General features: G+C 45.6%; 1 protein-coding gene across 1 annotated transcript in view; it reads left to right on the forward strand.

Moving 5' to 3' along the window:
- The first annotated feature begins 318 nt into the window (after positions 1 to 318).
- Positions 319 to 25596, forward strand: part of LOC138293211 (calcium-activated chloride channel regulator 1-like) — a 704166-nt gene continuing 678888 nt past the window's right edge. Inside the window, exon 1 of the mRNA XM_069232299.1 lies at positions 319 to 504. Within this exon, the coding sequence (XP_069088400.1) occupies positions 343 to 504 (162 nt within the window). The 5' untranslated portion in view covers positions 319 to 342. The remainder of the gene's footprint in view (positions 505 to 25596) is intronic.

The raw sequence follows: 25596 nt of genomic DNA on the forward strand, positions 1-25596 counted from the left end.
CCCACCTCCTAGAATTGTTTCAAAAGGTTCATTACCTGCTGAAAGGGTGGATTTTGCAACAATCCATAAAATAAAACGCTTGTGAAGTGTTAAAACTCAAATCAGTCAATAAGGAAGTATTTTAACTACTGGGGAATTCCACCTACCTAACTAAGATATACTTGAAGACCTGCATTCAAGTTGCAGGCAATTATCATGGTAATGATTCATAATTTAGGACACAGTTCAGCCAAAGTCCAACAATATAGTACGTTCTTCTCTGACTGGAGAATGATAGTATAAATACCATTTCAATACAGATCATAGCATCAGTTTAGATCGCGCTGCCAAGAGAAGCTTAAGATGCCTTTTTTTCCTTGGAGCGTTTCCTTTCTTTTGGCCACTCAACTACTGTGTACGGCCACATGCTCCATGGTGGAGCTGAAAAACAATGGCTATGAAAATCTTGTCATTGCAATTAATCCGGGAATACCTGAAGATGGGAAGATTATTAACAACATAAAGGTAGGAAGATGTCTTTTTTATCAAGATCATTTTAAGGCTGTAATTTGTGTCCTTGACACAGAGGCACATCAATCAATCAATCAGTGATTTCTAAAGCACGGCTAATCACCTGTAGGGTCTCAAGGTGCTGTTTGCAGGCATGCTGCTCATTTGAAGAGCCAAGTCTTGAGGTCCTTCATAGACTGCTTCGGTGATACTGTCTGCTTGAGTTGAGAGGTAGCGTGTTCCATGTCCTGGCTGAGAGGTAGGAGAAGGATTTTCCTCCTGCTGTACTTTTCCGGATCTTGGGAATGGCTGCACTTGAAAATCTTTTGAAGGAGTCGGAGGGTGGATGGTGTGGAAGCATGATGGTGAGACGGCGTTGACTTGCTGGGTCATGGATAGAGAGTAGTTCAGGATGGTGCCCAGATTGTGTTCATGATCCGTGGGAGCGGCGGCGTTTCCCAGTGCGGTGGGCCTCCAGGAGTCATTCCATGTGGAAGGGGTGGAGCCGATTATGAGGACCTTCATCTTGTCTGAGTTGAGTTGAGGCAGCTAGCTTCCATTCAGGTGGCGACTGCTCTCATCCCGTTGTGGAAATTTCTCTTGGCCTTTGCAGGATCATCGGACAGGGAAAGGATCAGTTGGAAATCATCAACGTAGGAGACTATGTTTAGCCTGTATTGTGTGATGATCCTGGCTAGCGGGGCCATGTAGAAAAGCATTGGGATGTTAACGTAATGCTTGATGCACAAGGACCTGGAAATCTAATCTTTCCATTGTAACATTTGCTAATTCAGTTCATAACAGTTAGTAATAAAAATACATTCACATGACCAAATTGAAAAATCCTTAACCCCCCAAATCATGACTAAGTCTATAGAATGTATTTTAAATATGTAAAATGTGATATGTGTGGAAAAATTGCTAAGATGGGCATGTTCATGAGAATGGAAGTCATCGACTATGCATGCAATACATGTATCTGAGTCACAAAGGCTTAAGAATGTGAGATACAATGTATGCTTGAATGTTGTCCTTAGTTAGTGTATATGTGCCCTTTTCTTCAATGTAAGATTCACATCACAAAGCGTTTCCTAAGACCTCTTGCAGAAATGGGGGCACTAATCATAGTCTTGTGTGGTAAAACTGTAGGTTCCTATAGTACATAGGTAAACTGCACCAGGACATGAATCTGCTCCTGGACAGGTTTATTTATTTAATTATGACAGCGCTTTTATCCAAAGTGCTTGACAGAATGGAGAACGATATACAAAAGGATGGCTATATAACAAGTGATAAAAGATCAATCCTAGTTACATTATGAAACAAACTGTGTCCTTTACAGTTGTTAAAGTTGATCTTAAGAAGACTGGAAGTACATTCCATAAAGTGGGAGCTATCAGTACAAAAGACAGAAAATAAAACAACTCATCAGGAGGGCGGGTCAAAGCAAAAAGATACAGCGAAGCTGAGAGCAAGAAAGGAGAGGTAATATATCCCAAAACAAGATGGCAAGGATTAGCCTGAAACCAACCCACAGACAAAAATATAAGACCTGGAGGGTGGTGTAGAGTTACAGGAGTGGTTTCTCCTCTAGGGCTAGGGGGCTGTGCCCCTCTGAAATTCCTTCACATCAACATTAAAAAATATTAAATAGATACTTTTGTTTAAATATATGATTATATCTCTAACAGATTGATGTATTTAACTGTAGGCTGTCTGTCCCAGGCTGCCTGCTCTGACTTGCTCTGAAGTAGGAGACGGAAGCTAGGCAGTAAATCAACTTCTTTGCACTGTGACACATGACACAGGGCTTAGCTTTCTAAGGCCCTTCATTTCCACCTTACCCTCCCCCACGTTGACACCCAAGGCCCTGGCTGAAGATCGCTGGCCCCTTCAGAAGTGGAACTGCTTTATTTGTTCCTCCACTAAATTGTTCCAAAAGACAAGCAGGGTTCTGATTTCCCTTGCAAAGCTTATCACATATATAAATCATACTCAAACCGAGAAATATGTGCTAACAGGAAAGGCAGTTATCTGCTCTATGGGTTAAAACTGGCCCTATCTTCATGCCCTTAACATTAATGCCAAAAACATGGATTGATTTGCGAACAATGAATGTTAAAAATGTTAAGGTAATGTGTGTCAGTGATTTCATTCCTCTCTTTTTTTTACATTTTAATAAACGTTTCATTCACCAAGAGAGTTAGTTGTTTCATCATGCTCTGTTTCTTTGTATTACTCTTGCGTAGTGCATACTTTGACCTGTGTCAGGTGTGTATGAGGGGCTTTGATTGAAAGTGCTGGTGCTGAGGCTGGAGGCAAAGCAAAGTGCCTGTCAGTGTGTTGGCGCCTCTGAAGAGCACACAAAACAATGGTCATGTATTCCAGCTACAATTGAAATTCAGTGTAAATGTGTGTGAAGGTTGTGCAAATAGGTAAAAATATTTAGAATGCAACAGCAAAAAGTGCTCAAATGTGTATGAGTGTAGTGTATGTTTGAGATAGGCACACAGACCACCTACCATAGAAGGCATGGGTTTTGGTGTTGGATTTCCCCTCAGCCAAACCATGGGAATGCCAGAATTGCAATGTCATAAACCTTGTTAGGCCCTCTTAGGAGTGATAGTTTTTTGCTTTGTCAAATGTAATTTTGTGTACATTAATTTCTTCACTCTATGCCTGATGGTTGCACTGTGGGAAATCTTACCCTCAATATAGGAGGCCAAAGTTGGTTATGTTGACAAGTCAATGTTAAAGGCAATAGGCATAACTAGATGATTTGACAAGTTATGTCAGATTCTATAGGTTTGATCATTGTTTTAATATAAAATGATAGGTAGGACTCACTTAGTCTGACAATCAGGTGTTCAAGGCATTAGACTGATATGGATGAACTGTTATTCCACTATGCTAAAGCCTGTGGGCAGGTATTTTTGTTACATGGAATCTCACAGAGAGATAGTAGTCAGTTGTTTTGATGTTGACTCAAACAAACAGCGGGAATAGAAGATTTGCACTGTTACTCCTTCATAGGCCCTCTAAAGAGGGATTTCACATTGTCTTGATAAGTGTATCTTTGTACATAATTGTAATTGTATTTTATTATATATTGGTGGTTGAGTTTGGGAAAGTTTATGTTCAGTACAATAGGTCTGAGTTGGTTATGGGTACACATCAATTACAAAACCTATATGCCTGATTGGCCTATTGGGAAAAGCTAATACAGATGTGATTGGACTAATTTGTTTAATATTAATAAACGTTGTGACAATGACAATAAGCCTGATTTATTTATTATGCTACAATTATGTTAAACCCTAATAGTCCTTTACAGTTGAGTTGGTATTGTTCTTAGAGAAGCCTGCAGATAAATATTTTGTTCCATAAAATCTCACAGATTACCTTTGCAGACAAGCTTTGATGTTGAATAACCCTTTAACAAGCCCTTAAGGTATAGGATTTGCACTCTAATAATTCTTACTTACATCTCATCAGCAGTCTTCTCAGACTTAGTTGTCCGCCAGCATCTTGAAAAAATAATTAAAATATACAACACATATAAATACATATGCATGTACATACATAGAGTGGCTTTTGGTCTGCCCTCTTCTGTCAATGATCTGTGTGAGAGTCATTCACATTCTACTTCCATCCATGTCGGCATACACCATGGGCCACCTCAGCCATTGGCTGCCTTGCTCTATAACTGACGTAATTTGTCTTTTCATTTGTGCTCATCTGTATCAGTTCCTGTTCCCACCTTAGCTGCCAAGGTTTCAGACTGCTGTTTGTGATAGTTTCATAATTTCAACAACTGAGTGACACTTTCTCTTGAGAAAAATCAAGCAATAAAGACTAGGGAAATTTATAAATATCAGAAATTAAACCCATGTTAGCACCAAGAAACTCTAAGAAGATCTTAAAACTGTAGGCTGTGAGGCATACATAGTTATAGACTATTTGACACGTCAAAAACACATTAGCAGACAGGTAGAGTTCACGGATTCCGAACAGTGCCATTAAAATCCGCTCAGCACAGTTTTCCAAAACGAAGACATCTTTAATGTCTCAATGAGATTAGAATTAAAAGACTGTGTCAGACACAACACATGAATGTGTTCAAGAAGTGAGAGCATCATTAGAGAGTCCGCTCTGAAGATTTGTGTTCCGAAAAATATAGAAATAATTTTTATAAGAGCTTTCACAGCGTCTCCCCGCGCCATTACACGCTATTGGAGATCAGATTAACGCAGGGCAGAGGGCCTCTGTAGACTTAGAGAGCAGGGTACGACTCAGCCGATGACCGCTTCTCCAGCTTGCTTTTTCTCGAGTCTGTGTAAGTGCTTAAGTTCTTCGGCCGGCTGCAGGCGGGGCGGCCTCTCGGCGAAGAGAACACTGGAGCAGATTTCCACCTGGAAACATCCTCCGACATGCATCGGAAACAGGAAGGCTGGCAGCAGTGCCGCTAAATATTTTAATATTTCCTATCTGAAAAAAGTGATATCGATTTGTTCATTGGTGCCGGCCAGACAAATGAGAGACTGGTGTACGAAGAGTGGAGAGCTGCCTGTGACTCTCCGCCCAAACAACCTGGAACTGCCGCTTTCTGCTGCAGCGCGTCGCCCCGTTCCCCAGCCGGCCAGCCGCGTGTCTTTCAATGCGTGACTAATGCATTTTAATATGGTGATGCGGACGCCAGCCTTAAAATGCATTAGTCCAACCCCTGATGGGTGGTACTTGGCAGGGCTGTCTCACGGGCCAATCCTTTACGTTTTTATTTGATCGTTTTTCACGTTTTCTTTCATTCCATTCCTTTTTCTCTTATTTATTTACATTTTAGAGCTCCCGAGAGAATGCTAACAGTCCACCCCCTTGGTGCTAATTTAATTTGCTATGTGTGGCATCCCATGCGGCCACTGCCTCAAAACAGCACAGCAACCTTGTAAACTGACGGGCGGGATATCTGTCACCTTTGTGATGCAGTATCCCATCAGCCAAAGTTGTAATCAGGCCCATATTCTCTAAATACAAATGCTACTGTCGGGAAAAGGCAAAGGCAGAGCGTTTATATCCAGTGTCTTTATTTTCTCTCTTCTCATGCTCCCTGTTCCTCATTTCTATTACTGTCTGTTGGACCTGCCATCTCCACAGGTTCACCCCCAAATCTTTTGCCTTATACACTCTGCATCTTGCTGAATTCTTGTTTGTTGGCCTTAGCACTCTGTGCACTGCTAGCCAGTGCTAAAGTGCTTCTGCTCTCTCCCCTCAACATGGTTTAATTGGCTTATACCCAATAGCCATATTTAATTTACTTACAGGTCCCTTGAAGAGTGGTATATACCATATACCCAGGGCCTGTAAATTAAGTGCTACCAGTGGACCTGAGCACTTATTGTCTCAATCAATCATGTACCACCTTAAATCCATGTCCTAAGCCTGCCACTGCAGCCTGAATGCAGTTTTAAGCTGCCATGTTGACTTGGCATTTAACCCTCTTTCCCAAGCCTAAAACACCCTTTCTATTAAATGTAAGTAACCCCTAAGGTAGGCCTTAGGTAGCCCCTAGGGCAGGGTGCCATGTACTTAAAAGGGAGGACATGTGCTGATTCATGTGTTGTGTTTTCACTTTAGTACTGTTTGTGTACTGCATAATACTTTACACATTGCCTCTAAGTTAAGCCTGACAGCTTTGTGTGCCAAGCTATCAGAGCTGATCACAGGTTCATTTAGTGACTTTTAGTGATTCACCGTGCAAGGGACTAGGGCTGTTGTTTGACCAGGGCTCACACCCTAGTTAGCCAAGAACCCAATTTCTCACACTGTCTAATATACTAATTGATGTGAAGAGGTGTGCTAGATCCACAGTAAAAATGTAGTGCTGACATTACCTAAATGTAGAAATTCATATTTTTGTGTTGCCCCCTCTGAAATTTTCAGGCTGGTGTGTTTTTTTACAGCTAGGCAGTTTGTTCCTGTCAAACACGACTTAACAGCATGTGCCTTTTGCTAAAACATGAATATCATCGTGGCTGTTTAACCGGCCTACTTGAGATTTTATTAAGTCAGCTGATAAGTAGGCAAAATAATGCAAGATACATAAAAGTCAAAGTCTACTCCTTAATCTGCAGAGAAATATTTCACTACTGATATGTGGGATGAACCCTGCAACATGCACTGTGGAGCAGCTACGTGACACACTAGTGTAAAGTCAGATTTATTGTTTGGAGGATGGGTTGGTTCGTCATAACATGACAGATATCCCTCCCGCCTTATTCCAAGTTCCATAGGATATAATGCACTTGAAATAAGGTGGATGGGATAGCTGTCATAGAGTGACAGAGTAACTTGTCTAGAAACTCTAAATCAGACCCTACATCCGGACCATTAAATTATTACTGAATCTGCCTTTTAAAGTTATGCCCAGACTCACTGTCCTTAAATCTAAAATGGGGACACATATATATCTAAAAAAAAGGGTTACATGAGATTACATGCTATGTGTAGACAATCCACCTTTTTGCAGGGTCACCCTGTATTCCTCATCTTTTACTTATATATATTTTTGTTGGATTTAGAACTCTGTGCACTCTACCATTGTTATCCAGTAATAAAGAACCTATGCTACTGCTTTTAACATGGTTGAGCTGGCATAATCCCAATTGGTATATGTAACTTACCTATAAATCTCTAGTATGTGGTACAAAGTGTACCCAGGGTGTGGACGTTAAAAAATGCCACTAGTGGACTGCAGCACCTATTGTGCCATCCACTACAGTGCAAATATGGCTTTAAGCCTACCATTGTATCCTGACGGTAGCAGTGTAAAAACTATGAGCTGTAAAAATAAAACCATTTGACAGGTAAAAACTACTATTTTAAACATTAATATTTACCCCTATGTAAGTCTTGTAGCCTACAAGGAAGGGACCCCGGTATTTAATGGTAGAACACGTAGAAATTTAATGATAAAGGCCCTCATTCTGACCTTGGCGGGCGGCGGAGGCCGCCCGCCAAAGTCCCGCCGTCAGGTTACCGTTCCGCGGTCGAAAGACCGCGGCGGTAATTCTGACTTTCCCGCTGGGCTGGCGGGCGGTCGCCTTCAGACCGCCAGCCAGCCCAGCGGGAAAGAGGCTTCCACGATGAAGCCGGCTCGGAATCGAGCCGGCGGAGTGGAAGCTGTGCGACGGGTGCAGTTGCACCCGTCGCGTATTTCACTGTCTGCGCAGCAGACAGTGAAATACATGTAGGGGCCCTCTTACGGGGGCCCCTGCAATGCCCATGCCAGTGGCATGGGCACTGCAGGGGCCCCCAGGGGCCCCGCGACCCCCCCTACCGCCATCCGGATCTCGGCGGTCCGACCGCCGGGATCTGGATGGCGGTAGGGGGGGTCGGAATCCCCGCGGCGGTGCAGCAAGCTGCGCCGCCGCGGAGGATTCAATGGGGCCGCGGTACACTGGCGGGACCCCGCCAGTGGTGCCGGTCCGACCGCGGCTTTACCGCCGCGGTCGGAATCCCCATTGGAGCACCGCCGGCCTGTCGGCGGTGCTCCCGCGGTCCTCCGCCCTGGCGGTCAAAGACCGCCAGGGTCAGAATGACCACCAAAATGTCCTAACAGTGATTAGTACCCAAAAGCTATTTTCTATGTGACAGGCCTAGGTGCCTTATGTAGAAAAACAGATTAAAGTAATAATACTATATCTCAGGAATTGGACCAGCTACAAAAATATCTCAACTATTTTAATACACATTAAAACCCAATTCAATAGTAAAGTTTGATTTTTACTTTTAGAAAGTTACAATTTCCCTTCTTGAGATTCTTGTAAACTAATTTGTATTGACTCTCTAGCTTCTACTAGCCACTAATTAGGAAACAATAGGCTCTCCTGAATGTGCAGAGATGATTCCTCTGAGTATGCAGGGTAGGGTCTGTGGGTGTCCTTTTTTACATTACAGTGTCAAATCCTGCTTGACCGTTCTTCTAGGTTTATATTCAACACTTCATGTGCACTTTAAAGGGGAGAAAAGTCTTGCACATTCACTGTCCAGCTGCTGAAGGACTCTACTTTTCTCATGTCAGACTTCTGTCTCAGGATTCATTGTGGGTACATTGGCTGCCTCAAACTGGATATCAGTGTTAGATGTAGAAGGACACCATAATTACCATAGCATCCTCCCCCTGCCCCTCCGCATGCACATACACACACAGAGTGGATAGAGTGTCACTGGGAGCTTGTACCTCATTGGATAGTGAGTGTCCAGAAGCCATTGCCACCCACTAGCTACAGCTAAGCATATTTGTGGCACCTCAAGGCACTGCTTCAGAACACTTCCAGGATTTGCAGAAGATCAGAAGCTGACTAGACCTGCTGTCTGTGACCTGTCCCCTCGTGTCCTAAACTTAGGACTTTACTTTTTTAATGCATTCCATATTCTTTAAAGAAAATGTCTTGCATTAAAAATGTTTTAGTTTAAAGCAATCACAGACATGGTGGTCTACAGAACTCAGCACTCCACCATCCCTGTGATGGCTGCCATTCATCTTGGATCGCAATTTGCAACATACCTCATTAGTATACGAATTGCAACCCACTAGGAATTGGTGATCTGCAAAATCACCTAGTAATAAAGAGCAACCAGTTTTTAGTACACCTGGCCCTTAATCTGAAAGAAAATATTTCACCAGGACAAAACTGGTTGATGTATTCGGCTTGCACTCCATTATCAACCATAGTGCCTATGTCCCAGTGTACTACAACCAGTGACTATCAATGTTGGTTTATGCTTTTTTGGTGCTATTTGTAATTGAGATTTAAAAAGTCTTATTTCTGGTTCCCCTTACTGGATTTCTGTAATTTTTCTCAATAGATTTTACTCTAGTTTTCTAACTTGACTTGGGATATTAATTGGTTTGCAGTTTGACTTTTTTTTACTGTTTTTGTAGTGCATAAATACATGATATAATACCCTAAGTTAAGTCTATTTGCTCTATGCCATAGCCACCAGAGGTTGAGCTCAGGCTAATTTAGTGACTCTCAGGGTTTACCTTGAATAGGGTTGTGACTCACCAAAAATATGAACACAATTTGTTATACTATGTTAAAAGGTAGAAATGTCAACCATGCTATATGCTCAGTTTTCAAAAACATTCTTCTCCATAACTATGGTTAGGAAATAGGTAGGAAAGTTATTATTAAGGTGTACAGGTAATTAATGAAAATAAGATTCAGTAGTCAATGTCATTTTTATTTTAAATGCTCCAAAAGTGACTTTTGCAAGATTATCATCTTTCTGTCATCCAAAGGAACCAATTTGTACTTCTGACCTTAATCCCTGTAGTCATAGCTGGGCCACCATTTGGTCAAATAAATTAATTATTTCACACTTCTTTCTGGGAAATGAGTTCCACTGCAACTGTTCAATTCTTTTAGAAACAAAAACCGAGCCTGCCTGTCATTGCCCTCCTGCTTTGACAACAATCTGTCTAAAGATCCCTATAGGAAGAGGAATTCCATGGTGATCATAAGTTCCTCTAACAAACCAAATTCTGTATATCATTTCCCTCCTGTTTTAAGAGATCAAAGGAAATTCCTGTCACTTGTCATCTCGGAATGGAGGAAATCTAACAGATTTTGGAGGGCCACTTTGTCCAACAAGGAGAGGTAGATACACCTGAAAAAGATGAGGCGCTGCTTAAATTCTAGTTCGCTGAAAGAGGTTGGCTGTGGGAGCAGATAGGAGAGGGTCAATAGGAATCTTAAACTAAATTCCATGTTGTTGTTTTTTAAAACTGGAGACCAAACAATTGAGGATTTATTTTTTCTATACAGGCACCATGTGAAACAGGAATTGTTTCAAGGTTAATAGTTTGTTAATTAACTTCTGCAACATTCTCAAATTATAGACCTGTGTGGAAGTGAAAGGAATAAAGACAATTTGTATTGAAGAATTACTGTCTACTTTGCAAATAACTGAGGAGTGTCATTCCTGCTCCATTATGAATCTCTGGACCTGAAAGGCTTCTCTGAAGATCAGGAAATTAGCGCTTTTGCTAACTTACAGGGCTAAGAGGGTAGAGGATGCACTTCCATGTTGACAGTGGAACATCTTTCAAGAAGAGAAAAATGTGAAAGATCCAAGGAATCAAGGCCTATGCATCTGACTGGAAGAAAAACAGCCAATCTTCCTGGAAGAAAAACAGCCAAATCAGTGGAGGTAGTAGGTCTTTTGGCTATGGTCCTCAATGAAAGAGTGAAATTGTTTTGTTCTACTAACCCTGTGACTTAATGTCCACTCAATCTTTTCTGGATATTTGGGCATTTTGGAGAGCCAGGAAAGAACGCATATTGTTTGCTAAATGTTCTAAGAGTTTGGACTTGGGAAGATACTAATCACTAAAGGACAATGCCAAGGCGCCAACGCTTCCCAACAAAGATGTAACCTGATTGGGAACAATTTTCTATTTTGTCCCAACATGATGCATATGCTGCAAGATCAGAAGCTCCAGTGGGACTGGAAAAACAAGGTGGCCCACCTCATTGACTTACTGAACTTCATGTGCACTTTTTCACAGTTGTTGACTTCATTTGAAATTGTTTTTGGTGCAGTGTTAAATGGTTACAATGTCACTCTCTTTTGACTCCAATTACTTGAATTAGGCACTTTCAATTAATCACTACGCATATAATAAATAACTTGCAATCAATATTTCAATTACATTCATGTTGGAAATTGGTTATTAGTTATTGTTCCTCAATTGTCCTCAGTGGAAAACACCCTATCACTTGACTCTCACCAGGTAGCGAGGTGGAGCAGTCTAAGGCTTACTCAAGAAAGGTGGTGTGGGCTAGTAACCACCAATCACTGGCACGCAAGGAAAACACTCAATAAATGATTGTCTAGTCAGTACTTTTTCTTTTGAAAAAGGAGAAGTACATTTATTACGCACACATTACTATACTACACAGTAGTTTACAAATTTACATTGGCAGAAGGAACATACCATAGGTGACATTGTGTAATCACTGGTGACCCCCTAGAGGGGTCAACAAAGAATTTCAAGTGAGTTTCAACAGTCATGGTGTAATAACCATATTACTTTGGCATGAATCATTGCTATAACTGCGATAATGATGAATTAATAAAAACGTGCAATCATCATGAAAGCCTAATAAAACATGATTCAATAAAAATGTGCAATCACCATGAAACCCCAATAATACTTTTATCTGGCATTAACTTTGTGTTGGTGCATTCTTGGATATATTTGACATTACCTGTAATGGGCAAAACAACCCCTAGAGAGCATTGAAATCAAACAAAATGGTAAAAAAGCCCTCTAATGAAACTATACATTCAGGCCCATATTTATACTTTTTTAGCGCTGCATTTGCACCGCTTTTAGATGCAAAAGTGTGGCAAACAAAAAAAATACAATTGTATTTTGTAAGTTTGCACCTTTTTTGCATCAAAAAATGACGCAAATGCGACGCAAAAATAGTATAAATTTGGGCCTTCGTACCTACAGTGCAAAACCACATGAACAGTGCATTATGCATTTTTAGGCCTTTCAAGCCTTCTAAAATATTACCATACACAAGCCCATAGAGGGCAAACTATTCCGGGCTGCAGAGAAAAAAGCTCCAGCAATAGTAAAACTAGAAAATACACTAAACAGTAGGAAGGGATGATTTTGTCCCACCCCACTTAGTGTGGGGACCCAGAAGATGACATGAGGAGAAAGAGCACACACTAGTAAACATTTTGGTGGTGGTTCCATTGTCATAGGACCCCCACAGCTGGAGTTATGGGTGCAAACACTTTTTTAAAAAAGAATGCCCCATAACGCATTATGGGGTGAGTTTGCTGAGAAGGATGAATATCATTGAAGGGGCTCTCTCGCTGTGCCGCGAAGAGCCACAGTGAGGTTTTCATCCTTGCTTCCTTTTACAATGCGGCCTTGCGCTGCATTTTTCATCTTCCTTTTTGACTGGGGGGTGCCCAGTGCCATCAGGCCATCCCAGAGCTGGCTGACATTGGAGGGCAGCATGAGGAACACACTCCCGGCTGCCCTCAATAGCTCCCAACACTCCTGCATGCGGCTGCAGGAGCTGGACATCCTTCTTTATGTCTGCCCGCTCCAGCTGACAGATGTGTGCCAGGATGGCTGCCTCCCACTGCATCCTGGGGTCCGAGGATGGGGTCCTGGACCTCTCCTGCCTTGGTGGTGGAAGCTCAGCCGCATTTCCCCATATTCATTATATCCCAGGTCCAAGGTACAGGGGTTCTGGGCCCCTATAATTTTCGACGGGGAAGCACAATGGTGCCTCCCGACATTTTTGCAGCACTGAGGGTGGAGTAATGGGGTACTGTCCCCCTTATTCATGAGTCCACCCAGGGCCTAGGGTCCCCAGGTGAGATGGGAACACAGGGATGGAGCCCCAGACGCGCCCTCTCCCGCAATGTTATAAATGCAGCTTTCTGGCACCATCCCTGGTCAACCCTGGGGGAAACTGATCAAACAGAAGTGTAGCTCCACACGCTCTGAGGGGGAAAAAATTAGGTCAAAGGTCACCAAACTTTAGAATGCCATCCCTCAGGCCCGGTTAGGCCAATTTGGATGATTCTGGGCTCATTTCACTCCTGCTGGCACGCTCTGTCCATCGGGGGCATCAATCCTCCTCACCTCCAAAGCGGTGCAGTCCTCCAAAGACCTGTTTTCTTGACTTCCAGGGCCAGATCTCCGTTGTGGCTTTGTTTGTGGGCGCAGAAAAGTCCATGGCTTCCCCCATCTGGTCCTTAGGGGGAGTAAGGGAGTCAGCTTCACTGGCCCTCGGGGAAACCAGCTGGTCCAAGTGTCAACTGGACAGAGTCCTGGGTCCTAAGTGGGGGTTATGGGACTCCTCCTCCTGGTTCTCCATGGCAGTCTCAGGATCCTACAGCGAAGTAGATAGAAAATGTGCAGGCAGGAGGGAGTCTTCCACTTGTGCAAGAGTTTACATAGGGGAGAGGTAGGTTCCAGAAGACAGGCACCCCTAACCAGAACTGGGGTGCCACATCACCTCTCCACCCCTGTCCCAACCTTCCTACGCACCATGTTGGGTCAATCCAAATGGTGTCATACAGGAGCTACTGGTCACATCAGCTCCTGGGGTGCTCAGCTCCACCCCTTGCTGATATCACTGCCAGGGACCTGGACACTAGAATTTCAAAGGGAGCTCCCCGGTGAGTTGGATCCAGTTATCTGGGCACTCTCCTTCGTTTAGTGGACGTGAGCAGGCCCATCCCTTGTGCAGTGTGACAACTGGGTGATTGACACAGATCATCCCGCCCCACCCCTTTCCTCCTCAGGAGCTGGGAGAAGTAGTGCTAATTGCTCCTTTTGTGTGGGATGGCCTTTGTTCCTGCTGCTGGAGAAAATGTAATTACCGGGCATAGCAGGGTAACATAAGGCCTTGACTCTGATTCTGAGCTGAGCCAGGAAAATGACCCACAAGATGCACACTCATCATTTTGGGAGTTTCAAATTTGGTTTTTGCACAGGTACTCTAACTCAAGACATTGATGGCTTCTGTAGGCCAAGGAAAAGAGAGAATACCCTCTAAGGCAGTTCCCTCTCTAAGTGCATAATGGAGTGTCACTATAGTTAAAGCAGTAAAGCACACTGACTTTCTCTAATAGTTTACACTGCCCTCATGAGGTCTATCCCAGTTGGAAACCTAATCCTTCAGAGTCCCTATTGTGCCAGGCTACCTGTGCGCTGTTGCCCACAACAGTGGTCCCCCACACACAGCCTGCACACTTGTACACACGAGTGCACATATTTTCATGTGTAACCAGCCAGGTACCCCTTACCCCTGCTGTGTCGCAGCAGCCTTATCTTAAAAAGGGGATATTAGCAGTAAACATGAGCAGTCCATTTACCATGTGATTACCGTGAGTGAGACACTGGTAGTGAGGCTTACCCACAGTAAAAAGTCCAAAAACCGGGTGATCAGAAAAGCAAAAAATCCATGCATACTGCTGGGGCAGAACCCAGTGCATCAATTTATTTTACTTTTTGTATCTAATTCAAATGCTCTTATGTATGCTTTATGTTATCTGTTTATTTCCGTAAAATTATCATTTTTCAGAAACTGTTCCACAATGCATTTCAAAGTTAAAACTTCTTATTCACGGGAAAGTAATTTTGAGTTTCATTCACAAACATCTGCTAAAGAATAAAATAAATACATATAAATAGATAATAGTTTTGTCAAGTTTCTCTTCCCTTGAGGATCTCTCATATACAACCATACTTTGGGCCTGATTCTAACTTTGGAGGACGGTGTTAAACCGTCCCAAAAGTGGCGGATATACCACCTACTGTATTACGAGTCCATTATATCCTATGGAACTCGTAATACGGTAGGTGGTATATCCGCCACTTTTGGGACGGTTTAACACCGTCCTCCAAAGTTAGAATCAGGCCCTTTGTGTCTTTCTTTAATACCTTTCTGCAATGGTAGTTGGATCCTTTCTTCTTTATTTCTTTCTTAACATTTCTCATGTTATTGTTAGTCTGTTTTCTACATGTGTTAGCAAACTATTCCCTGACTCTGTGGAATCATGCCCAGACACAGTTTTCAGACCTTACTTGCTGATGGATTTTGACGTTTAAAAATGTTTAAGTCAGGAGATGTTGCAAATGGCCCTTTCTGCAGGGTCAACCCCAGACGTTTTGTCTTCTTCCTCCCCTTTTTTCTGAATTCATTTTTGTTGGCTTTTGGACTCTGTGCACTTTACAAACAATAACTAGTGCTAAGGTGCTTGGGCTCGCTCCTTAAAACATGATTAGATGGGCATATACCAATTGGCATTGTTAATTTACTTATAAATTCATAGCAAAGAGCACTACATGTACAGAGGGCCTGTAAATTAAAAAGCTACTAGTGGGCCTGCAGCACTGATTGTGTCACCCTCTTAAGTAACCCTTGAAACATGTATCAGGCCTGCCTTTGCAGTTTGAACTTCCATTTTGACCTAGCAAAGTAAGCCATTTGCTAGGCCCAAACCTTCATTTTTATTACATGTACACCCCTTGCCCAAGGTGCACCCTAGGCAGCCCCAAGGACAGGGTGGAGTGTATTTAAAAAGTTGGACATGCACTTTTAGGCTTTACATGTCTGGTTGTGAAAAACTCTTAAATTCATTTTCATCACTGCAAGGCCTACTCCTCCTATAGGTTAGCATTGGATTTGCCCCATTACACTTTATAAATGTATTTTCCAAATGCAAATACATAGCCCCTCAAAGTTTGGTCTCGCTGGAATCATTATTTAATATACTATCTTATGTTGAAGTTGGATTTTAAATTGCAATTCTGAAAAGTCCACTTTTCGAAAGTTGGTATTTTTTTACTTTAGCCATTTGGTGCCTGCCTCTGACCACATGTCTGGGGTGGAGGACAGCTGACCTTTATATATTTCCCCAGAGAGCAACACACAAAGGCAGCTTAGGTATGATGTAATGGGCCATCTGTGCCTTGAAGGCCACCCTCAGCAGAATGGGATGGAAGAGCTGCGTCACTTACACCTGAATAGTCTGTGTGTTGTCCAAACACAAAGAGATACATACCCCTGTAGTGAGCCTGAAACCAGGGCAGGAAGGGCTGAACATAAAAGCACTTCTAAGGCATGTCTTTGATGTCTCCCTACATCTAAGGCATGTCTTTGATGTCTCCCCCATATCAAAGACACTACTAGGTTTAACATCTGGACCCCAGACATCACCACTTCAGTATACTTCTGGGCCTGCGGATACTTTGCCAGGAAAGAGGACTGTTGTGCTACTGAAGGACTGACACTCTGCTGGACTCCTGCTTTTCTGACTGTGCTGAAATGCTGCTTACTTCCCTCTTGCAGTGGAGTGAGAAGGATGGGACCTGCATGTCTCTAGCTCAGAAACTAGAGTGACTCCAACATCTGATCAGAAGTCTCAGGGACACAAAAGACTTTCAACCACCCTGCGCGTATACCTGGACTCTGCTACTTGTGACTGTCCTCTCAAGTAGTGCCACCCCAGTCTGGGACCTTTGGAATTGGCCTAATATGTTTGTTGCAGCAGAACCATTGCATCCTCACCTGTGGGAGTAGAACTGACACATAGGCCCTCATTCTGACCTTGGCGGTCTTTTCGCAAGACCGCTGAGTTACCGCCGCGGTGAAGACCGCCGACCGCGGCGGTGTGCCGCTGTGCGCATTCTGACCGCTGGGAGCGTTCCGCCGGAAAACCGCCAGCAGCCACACTGGCGGTCGGCGGGAAAGTGGAGACTGGTCAACCTCCACCGCCACGCCAGCAGAACACCGCCCACAGAATTACGACCCACATTTCTGTGTGGCGGTCTTCTGTTGGCGGTCTTCTGTTGGCGGTCACGTCCCTATGGCTCCCGTCGCCTCCCGGAGGACCAACGCACAAGGTAAGTTGATCGTCCGTGAGGGGAGGGGGTGGGGGGGTGTTGTGTGATGTGGGCGTGCATGGGGGTGTGCGTGTGAGTGTGTAGAGTGGGTGTGTGAGTGCGTGTATGCGGGCGGGGGTGCTGCTGTGTCTATGGGTAATGTGTGCTGTTCGGCAGGTGCGCATGTCGGCATGTATGTGTGCGGGTATGTGTCCCCGTTGTGTATGTGTGTGTAGGGGGCGTGTATATGTGCATGTTGGGGGTGTGTGCATGTCGGGGTACATGTATGTGCATGTCGGGGTGGGGGTGGGGAGGGGGTTCGTACCACCTCTGGGGGGTGGCAGGGGGGTGGAGGGTGTGGGGGGAGGACTCGGGTGGGTAGTGGGGGGTGGGGGAGACCCCTATCAGTGCCAGGGAAGGAATTCCCTGGCCCCGATAGTGCTTACCGCCATGGTTCGCACGGCGGTTCCCGCCCGCAAGAAACCGCGGCGGTAGGCAGGGTCATAATACCCTTGGCGGTCTTGGGACGACCGCCGGGCCGGAGTGCGCAAACTCCAGCCCCGCGGTCATGACCGCCGTGGCGGTCGGAGTGGAGAAGTAGCGGTCGGTCGCGGCGGGGACCGCCGCGGTCAGAATGCCATTTTTAATACCGCCGGTCTGTTCGCGGTCCGACCGCCGTCTCTCCGCCGACCGCCAGGGTCAGAATGAGGGCCATAGTCACCGCTGCATGGCCCAAAACTGACGCAGCTCCAATAATGCATGGGTCGGGTCTGATGTACCATACTCGCATTGCTGCTTCACCCTGCATCTTGGGACTGACGCATTACCTTCAGGACCATCACTGCATGCCACTTTCCCCGGCGCAAACTCCTTGCATCTTTCATTGACAGCAGCCTCGACAGCTATGATACCACTCTACATGGCAGCCTCAGCGTTCATCAGAACTGATGCATCATCTCAGCTGTGCAAAGCATCCCTGACACTGGTCTTTTCATCACAAGCCCCTTTGATAACGCAAAAGCGCCTTGCAACGCAGCCATACCTTATCTTGGAACCAACGCATCACCTCTGCTGCGTGACACGTCTGTGTTTTCGACTCATACTATGCTCTGCAACCAGGATTTAAGGTACTTTGTTTCAGCTGGCCTTGCTGGGTCCCTGTTGCTGTCCTGCACACCTTTACAGTAGGCCCGAACATTTGACTTTTTCCCCACTGCACCTACATGCCAATCACCCAATGCTCCTCTCCTGCATGCCACCACTCCACACAGCCTTACTGCCCACACAGTCCTTGGCAAGGGCAGGGATACCACAGCCTAATCTCTCCACTACGACTCCCACAATGCACCAAACCATTAATGCGAAAACCTGCAATGTGCACATCAGGTCACATTTCATGCATTTATGACAATTGTACTACCTACACAATCTAGAATACACAACTGAGTACCAGTTCATGGCAATGATAGAAATGCAATGACACACCACAATGACAAGAAAGGCAAAACACAGCAACAGCTGTGTAACTATTCAAAATGGACATTTATCCATATCCCCAAGCCTGTAATGGACTGACCAAGGGTTGGAAAGTAAGATGCAAGACTCCATGCACATAAACAAGATCCAGAGACATGAGTATTAGCCTTGCATACCCATATACTCTGTTCCCTATGGGACATCATGGGACAATGTTCCGCCAAAAAACGGGTGTTCTGTCATCATGTGAGACTACTACCAAGCCTGACTACACACCAGGTACCAGAGTCTATTTGTAATGTCAAGTATCAGATAGTTACAGAAACCCTTCTGCAGTGCCATATGTACCAAACATTGATGATATCACACAACATGGAGTATGGCACTCCTGTCACAGACTCCTATGCACCATCAAGCAATGCTGTGCAGCAACTGTCATTGTCATTGTCTGTATTACACAAATAGGGTACCAAACACACTTTAACTGTACTTTGTATCTCACTCCATCCACAGGTAACCCTGCCATTGCCACCATGGAGAGGATACAAGACACTGCCAGCCCTCCTCAGGATGAAGGTCCCAGTGAGGACTACATGCCTGGATGGCTGGCAGTGACGACCTACCTGGCCCATCTGGAACACCTGGTCAATCAATGACTCTCAGCCTCACCCTGTCTACATCAATCTCCCCAACCACTGTTGTTCTGACATCACAGCCCATCAAGTGCCCCCAAACCTGTGTCCCAAGGACTGTTCAAACTATTGTGTGGCCCACCCTACAGAGTCCTGAGTCTGACTTTGACACCCCAGACAATGATGGCCCTGCTAACACTGGGAGTGGACACACTGTGCCAGGGACACAGGCACCTAGGGGCAGGGGGTGTGGGAGAGTTGCATTGGGACAGATGGGGAAGCCAAGGGACTCCACGGACCAGGATACCATCTCACAAGTCCTGGGAGCATACTAATCTTGCCAGGACAGGATGGGCCAGATCACCACCATGTTTGGGTAACATCAAAGGCTGCAGAGGGAATACCACCAGGAGGCACACAATGTCGCCATGGCCTCCATAGCAGGGGTGCTGAGGGACATCAACACTACCCTGCGTGATATAGCAACCCACCATCAGGCCCCTTCCACTAGCAATGTTACATCTGCACCCTCTACATCATCGGCAGCTAGTGAAATGGAGGCCCTGCCAGGGGAACCCCTAACCTCAGACACCCTTCCCGCCATAGCAGAAGTACCTCCATACAAACGTGGCCGTCCATCCAGACATCCTGTTGTAGCAGATGCCAAGACCTAAACCCCTGCCAGGATGTGAACCTCTCCTGATTTGTCACCCTTGTGTGCCACTGAGACACCCTGTGGACTGTTCTAAATCCCAACTCCATTTTCCCATGGTACAAGAACACAGGACCTGTGTGACCAAATGTTGTAGCAGCTACTCTGATCAATCCATCTCCCATGACTCCACTCATTACCTGCTTAATATGTTGTACACTTTGATTTAACTACTCACAAAACTGATGTGCCCAATAAATCTCTTATGGACACAGCTACTGTACATGTGTGTTTAATAGTACAACAATATATGTCCTTCAACACAAATGTGGTCAGGTAATGCCCCCCTGATTCCAACTGGCAATGTAATGGACATCAGATAGAGGCCCCGTCAGCAGGACACACATAACAACAGTAATGTCACTGGACAGATGTAACAGTATTATTTGGAAATCCACAATAACACCAGGGCATAGACCGTTGAGGTGTCTGCAATTAGAGCAAGACAGAGAGTACCATCAGGATAGAAGGCATGAGTGCACAGTAAGCACATGTACAGGTAATTAACTCTGTGCCCATTGTATTATGACTCCAAACCATGGGGATCTAGATAGGACCTATACAGCACACAGTTCAGACCCTTCCTAAAATTATTTAACTAGCTATCCGCCCTGAACACCTCTCAGAACTGTACTCTTTAACCATTTACTACTGGCTATGTATACCCCAAGCCCTAGGTAGCAGACCCACAGATGATATCCACATCCAGTGGGTGGGAGGAGCTGGCAATAGAATACATGAAATTCAGCTCTAACCTGGTCAGTCCATGAGAGAAAGGAATATCTGAATCAGTTGCTACAACACATGTTAAGGCAGAACAACTAATACTCTATAACTAGCATTCATTCTGTCTGCTACAAGAACCCACACACAGGCACTGGACATCATAACACCATCACATTTGCCAAAGGTCCGGCGGTGTAATGTCAGCTAACCACTACTGATTTTGCACTGACAAGACATGAAAGGGTCTACCTTACATACCTGTATGTCACTGGAAGTACTGATGGATGAGCTCAGTCCTACAGTCATCAGCTCCTTCATCCTCTGGCTCTTCACCACTTTCCATATCACCATTTGTAGACACAGGTATCGCTGCCTCACCCTCAGCTAGCAATGGTATCTGACACCTTCACGTTGTAGAGCATGCAGCTAGCAACAGTGACTTGGCATACCTTGTAGGCCAAGTAGTGGAGGGCACCTCCAGATAGGTCCAGACACCTGAATTTTGCCTTCAGGAGGTTGAAACTATGCTCTGTTACATGCCTTGTCCTCCTGTGGTCCTCATTAAAACTGAGTCCCCCTGGCAAGGCTGGGTACCTCACAGATGTCAACAGCCAAGAAAGGTTTGGATAGCTAGAGTCACCTGTGAACACAATGGTAGAACAAAACCAATTGAGGTACTGCAATTGTGCAGAATGTGATCATATAACATTTAAAAACATAACAATACATATGCACCAACCCAACCAGCCAGGCACTCTTTGTGTGTAGTCATGCCATCATGGTTGGGACATTGCTGTTCCGCATAATGTAAGAGTCATGCAATGATCCAGGAAACTTGTCAGTCACTTGGGAGATATACTGTTCTGCCAAACACACCACCTGCATGTTGATTGAGTGGTAGTTCTTTCTGTTCATATACACCTGTTCATTGACAGTGGGAGGGACCAGGGATACATGGGTGCCATCAATGGCCCCTACCACATGAGAAATCACTCCCATCTGATAATAGTCACTCTTCACATTGGCCACTCCTGCTCTTTGTGGAAACCTGATGTAAATGTCCAGGTGTTGCAAGAGAGCACACAGACTGTACATGGGCTGAGACATCCCTGCTGTTAAGGCAACAGTATGCTGGAATGAGCCAATGGCCAGGAAGTGTAGCACTGACAATACCTGAACGATGGGAGGTATGCAATAGGGATTGAGATTGCTTGGCATCAGAACTGTCTACATAGATCCATGATGGTCTGGCGATTCAGACAGTAGTTCTGGATGACATGCGTGTCCCCCATGGTTGCCAGGTCTACCAGTGGACGGTACACTGGTGGTTGTCTCATTGCCCTCATGGCAGGAAATCTAAATTGAAAGGAGAAAATGTACAATCACTCATTTAGTTGGCACACAAGAACACAGCATTGAATACATGCAGACCCCTACATATGTGTAGGGGATGCGGAGCAGTGCTGACATAAACTTTACAGACCATAAAAATGCACATCAGACACGGTCATTGTAGCACATTGTATGTATGTGTACATGTGTGGGTGACTGTGCAGTCCTGCACTGATTACACATATGAGATAAATTAAGCTATTACTATCAGATGCCTATGTACCTAAACAGACCTATCCACATATATACAGGCTCAACACGTCATGATTTCATGTTTGTCCCATTATGTAACACTATCATGAAGTCAGTACATTGGGTGACATAGATTTCTGGTTGATCAGGTGTCTGACGCACTTATGTAAGCACATGCATCGAGTACATGTTCTCAAAATCGCAGGCACCTGACCTACTGTTCTGGACAGTTGGAAGTGACCTAAGTCCACCGGTCAATGTCGTCATGGCGGTAGGCAGTCGCAACCTCTGTGTAACTTGTCATAGGTGAACATTGCTGCCTATGGCGGACTTGGCCAATGGCGATGACCACCAGCAGCGACGGTCCTGTATGTGGTGGCCATGACTGCCATTTTCTGCAGTCTTGCTCACTTGACTCCTGGCACTGTTGCTAGCAAGACCTCCACTACGTAAACTGCTGTGTACTGCCTCTGGGAGCCATCATGCCACATCCTGCAGGTGATAGGGCCCCTGCCTTCACACAGGATGAGCTGGAAAAGCTGGTGGAGGAGGTCCTACTCCTGTATAACAGCTTTATGGGGCACCAGAGGAACAGGTTAGTCCAGTGCCCCAGCCATATGTGATTGGTGTTGTGTGTGAGGGTGAGTTGGCCATGTGAACTGTTGTTGGTGTAGATGCATGCATGTGACATACCATGCAGGTGTGTGGGCAGGGAGGAGGGGTATATGTGCTCACTTGCAGTTACAATTGTGTTGTGTCAACTACTGTTGGTATGGTGCATGTGTACATAACTTTCTCCTTTTATCTGTGTCATCCATGCAGGTGAACACCCATCAGAAGAAAGGGATCTGGCGTGCCATCGCCAAGCAAGTGCGGACCCTGGGGGTCCACAGCCGGCTGAGCACCCATTGTCTGAAGTGGTAAGAGGACCTGAGACTCTGGGCCCAGAAGACTGCAGCTGCCCAGCTGGGGATATCCTCCCAATGAGGGAGAGGTGCCCGTCGGACCATGATCCCCCCCAATGGCCCGCATTTTGGTGGTGGCCTACCCTAAGGTGGATGGGTGTTTGAGGGCAGTATAGCAGCCACAAGGGGGTAAGTACTGACTGTTACCTGGTACTTGGCTCTGGTTGAATGTTGTTTGCTGTCTCACTGTACCTTCAGTGATGATGTTGTATCTGACAAATGTTTCTAGACAATCAGTTGGTACCACCTTGCCAGTGTATGAGATGTGGAGCAGCCATCATGGTTTGCTATGTGTATAATGGGATCATGCATGAAGACATCATTCTGACTGCATGTGGAAATGCCCTAATCTCAATGGCACATGTGTTGCACATCCTGCCATTCCTATGCATGTGAGCAGGTGCTTCACTATACCCTTTTTAACCTATCCCTGACCATCCCTCTGCATATGTCTGTTAGTGGCTCTAAGGTGTCTGACCACTCCCATCTGTGCTGATCACCTGCTGCAGCACCAGGTTGAGTCACTTATTTGGTACAGGCTCCAAACATAACTTTTAGTATTAACATGATGTTACATGATGCAGGATATCTGTAATGCCAAAGGAGATAGCCTACCCTGGACCTGTTCACCTGCAGTACTGCATGTTTCAATGTGTGTATGTAAGGGATGTGATAACCCTTTCTCTCTATCTCTGTCTCTCCCTCCCTCTCTCTCTCTCTCTATTTGTGTGCATCAGCATCGGTAGGCGAAGGAGATGGGGCACAAGCGAGTGGGGAATGCTGCTGGCCAAGGGACCCGGAGTGCTGCAACCAGCGACAGTGAGGGACCCAGTGGCCTGGAGGGCGAGTGCCATGGGGGAGACCGGAACATCATCATCATCTTCAGAATCCTCCTCCAGTGGACACTCACTGGCAGTGGGGGACCCATCTGGAACCATCCCAGCACCATCTTTGTCCACCAACCCCCTTACTACCACTGCCCTCCCTGTAGCTACCCACTCAGTTGTCTGTGCCCGCTCACCCAGGAGGGTGGGCATCTCCTTTGCCACAAGCACCTCTGTTGGTGCCCCAGTCAGCCCTACCGCCCTCAGTGAGGAGGCTATTGACCTCCTGAGGTCGATCTCTGTGGGTCAGTCGACCATTGTGAATGCCATCGAGGGACTTGCAGCTCTAGTGCAACAGAACAATGTGTTCCTGGAGGGCATTCACGGTGCACTGGCTGGCCTACAGAGATCCTTTCAGGCTCTGGTCTCCGCACTGACAGCAGCCAGTCACACTTTGTCTTCTGTCTCCCCTCCATCTTCCTCTACCCAATTCCACACCACTCTGCCCCATCCCAGCCTGAGCACACAGATATACAAGCAAGCATCCACCTCAACAGACAAGGATACCGCAGTCAAACACAAGCAGCACAAGACCCACCACCGGCATGCACACAGAGAACACCCAACTGCAGACACACGAACAGCCACTACCTGCACTGACTACCCACTTAACTACACATACACTACACCTGGCACACCAGCAGACACCACACCAACATTCACATATCCAGCCACTACTCCAGTCCTACCCACAGTCAGCACAATAGCAGACCCGCAGACATCCACCCCAGTCAGCACATCCGTAGCCACTGCTACCACTAATACACCCACATGCAGCATATCTACCATACCTGCAGCTACCATCCCAAAAGGCATCCATCCAGCACAGCATCTCCCAGCTCCTCCACCCCATCCTCCAAAGACGCAAAAAAAACATACTCACTCATCCAACAGACAACCAGCACACAGAGCCCCCCGCAAGTACCCATGCCCCTCCCCGCAATGAATTCAACCCCTCCTGAGTGTTCCCAGCCCTCCCCTAAGCCACGTCTGAAGCCCCCACCTCCCAAGCCCAAAGACCTCCCTCTCAAACCTAAGCCCAAACCCGCACCACCTCCCCCCCCTCAATCCCTGAGGTGCCTGGCTGCCCCCTTTATGCCCCTACCAGTGGAGGTAATTTACCAGTCAAGAGTCAAGTTGCGGCAGTCTGGCTTGCCAGCTGTGCATGTTGGCTTTCGAATTTGGGAATGCCCTATTATATTTGTAAATACTGCTATCAAAAACATTTTTTTACATTATTTTTTATCTACATAAATCTGAGCCAACCAGTTGTTGGTTCCAACATTATCATCTTTGTCCTGCCTTTCATTCATTATGGCTGTAATGGTCTTGCCTGTTCCATATTGGATGTGAGTGTGTTATGTGTCTGTGGTGGTTGTGCTACCTGTTGTGTCTAAGCTGTGTGTGTGGGTGTGTGCTTTGCATTTCTCCCGCAGCGATGGCTGGGTATGGTGTGTTGGCCATGCATGTGTATGGGACATACAATTAGGTTGCTTTTGTGGATTGATTGTGTTGGCTGTTGTGATTTGGAGTGTAGTATACCTTGTGGTTGTACTGTGTGTGTGTATGTGTGATGATTGGTATGTGCGAACCGCTGTGTGTTGTGTTTGCATGGTGTGACATATGCCTCGTTGTATGGCTGTGTGATTGTATGTCTTGGTAGAATGGTGTTGTTATGTTTTGTCAGGTGGGGTGT

The sequence above is a fragment of the Pleurodeles waltl genome, chromosome 4_2, assembly GCF_031143425.1.
Source record: "Pleurodeles waltl isolate 20211129_DDA chromosome 4_2, aPleWal1.hap1.20221129, whole genome shotgun sequence".
NCBI lineage: Eukaryota > Metazoa > Chordata > Amphibia > Caudata > Salamandridae > Pleurodeles > Pleurodeles waltl.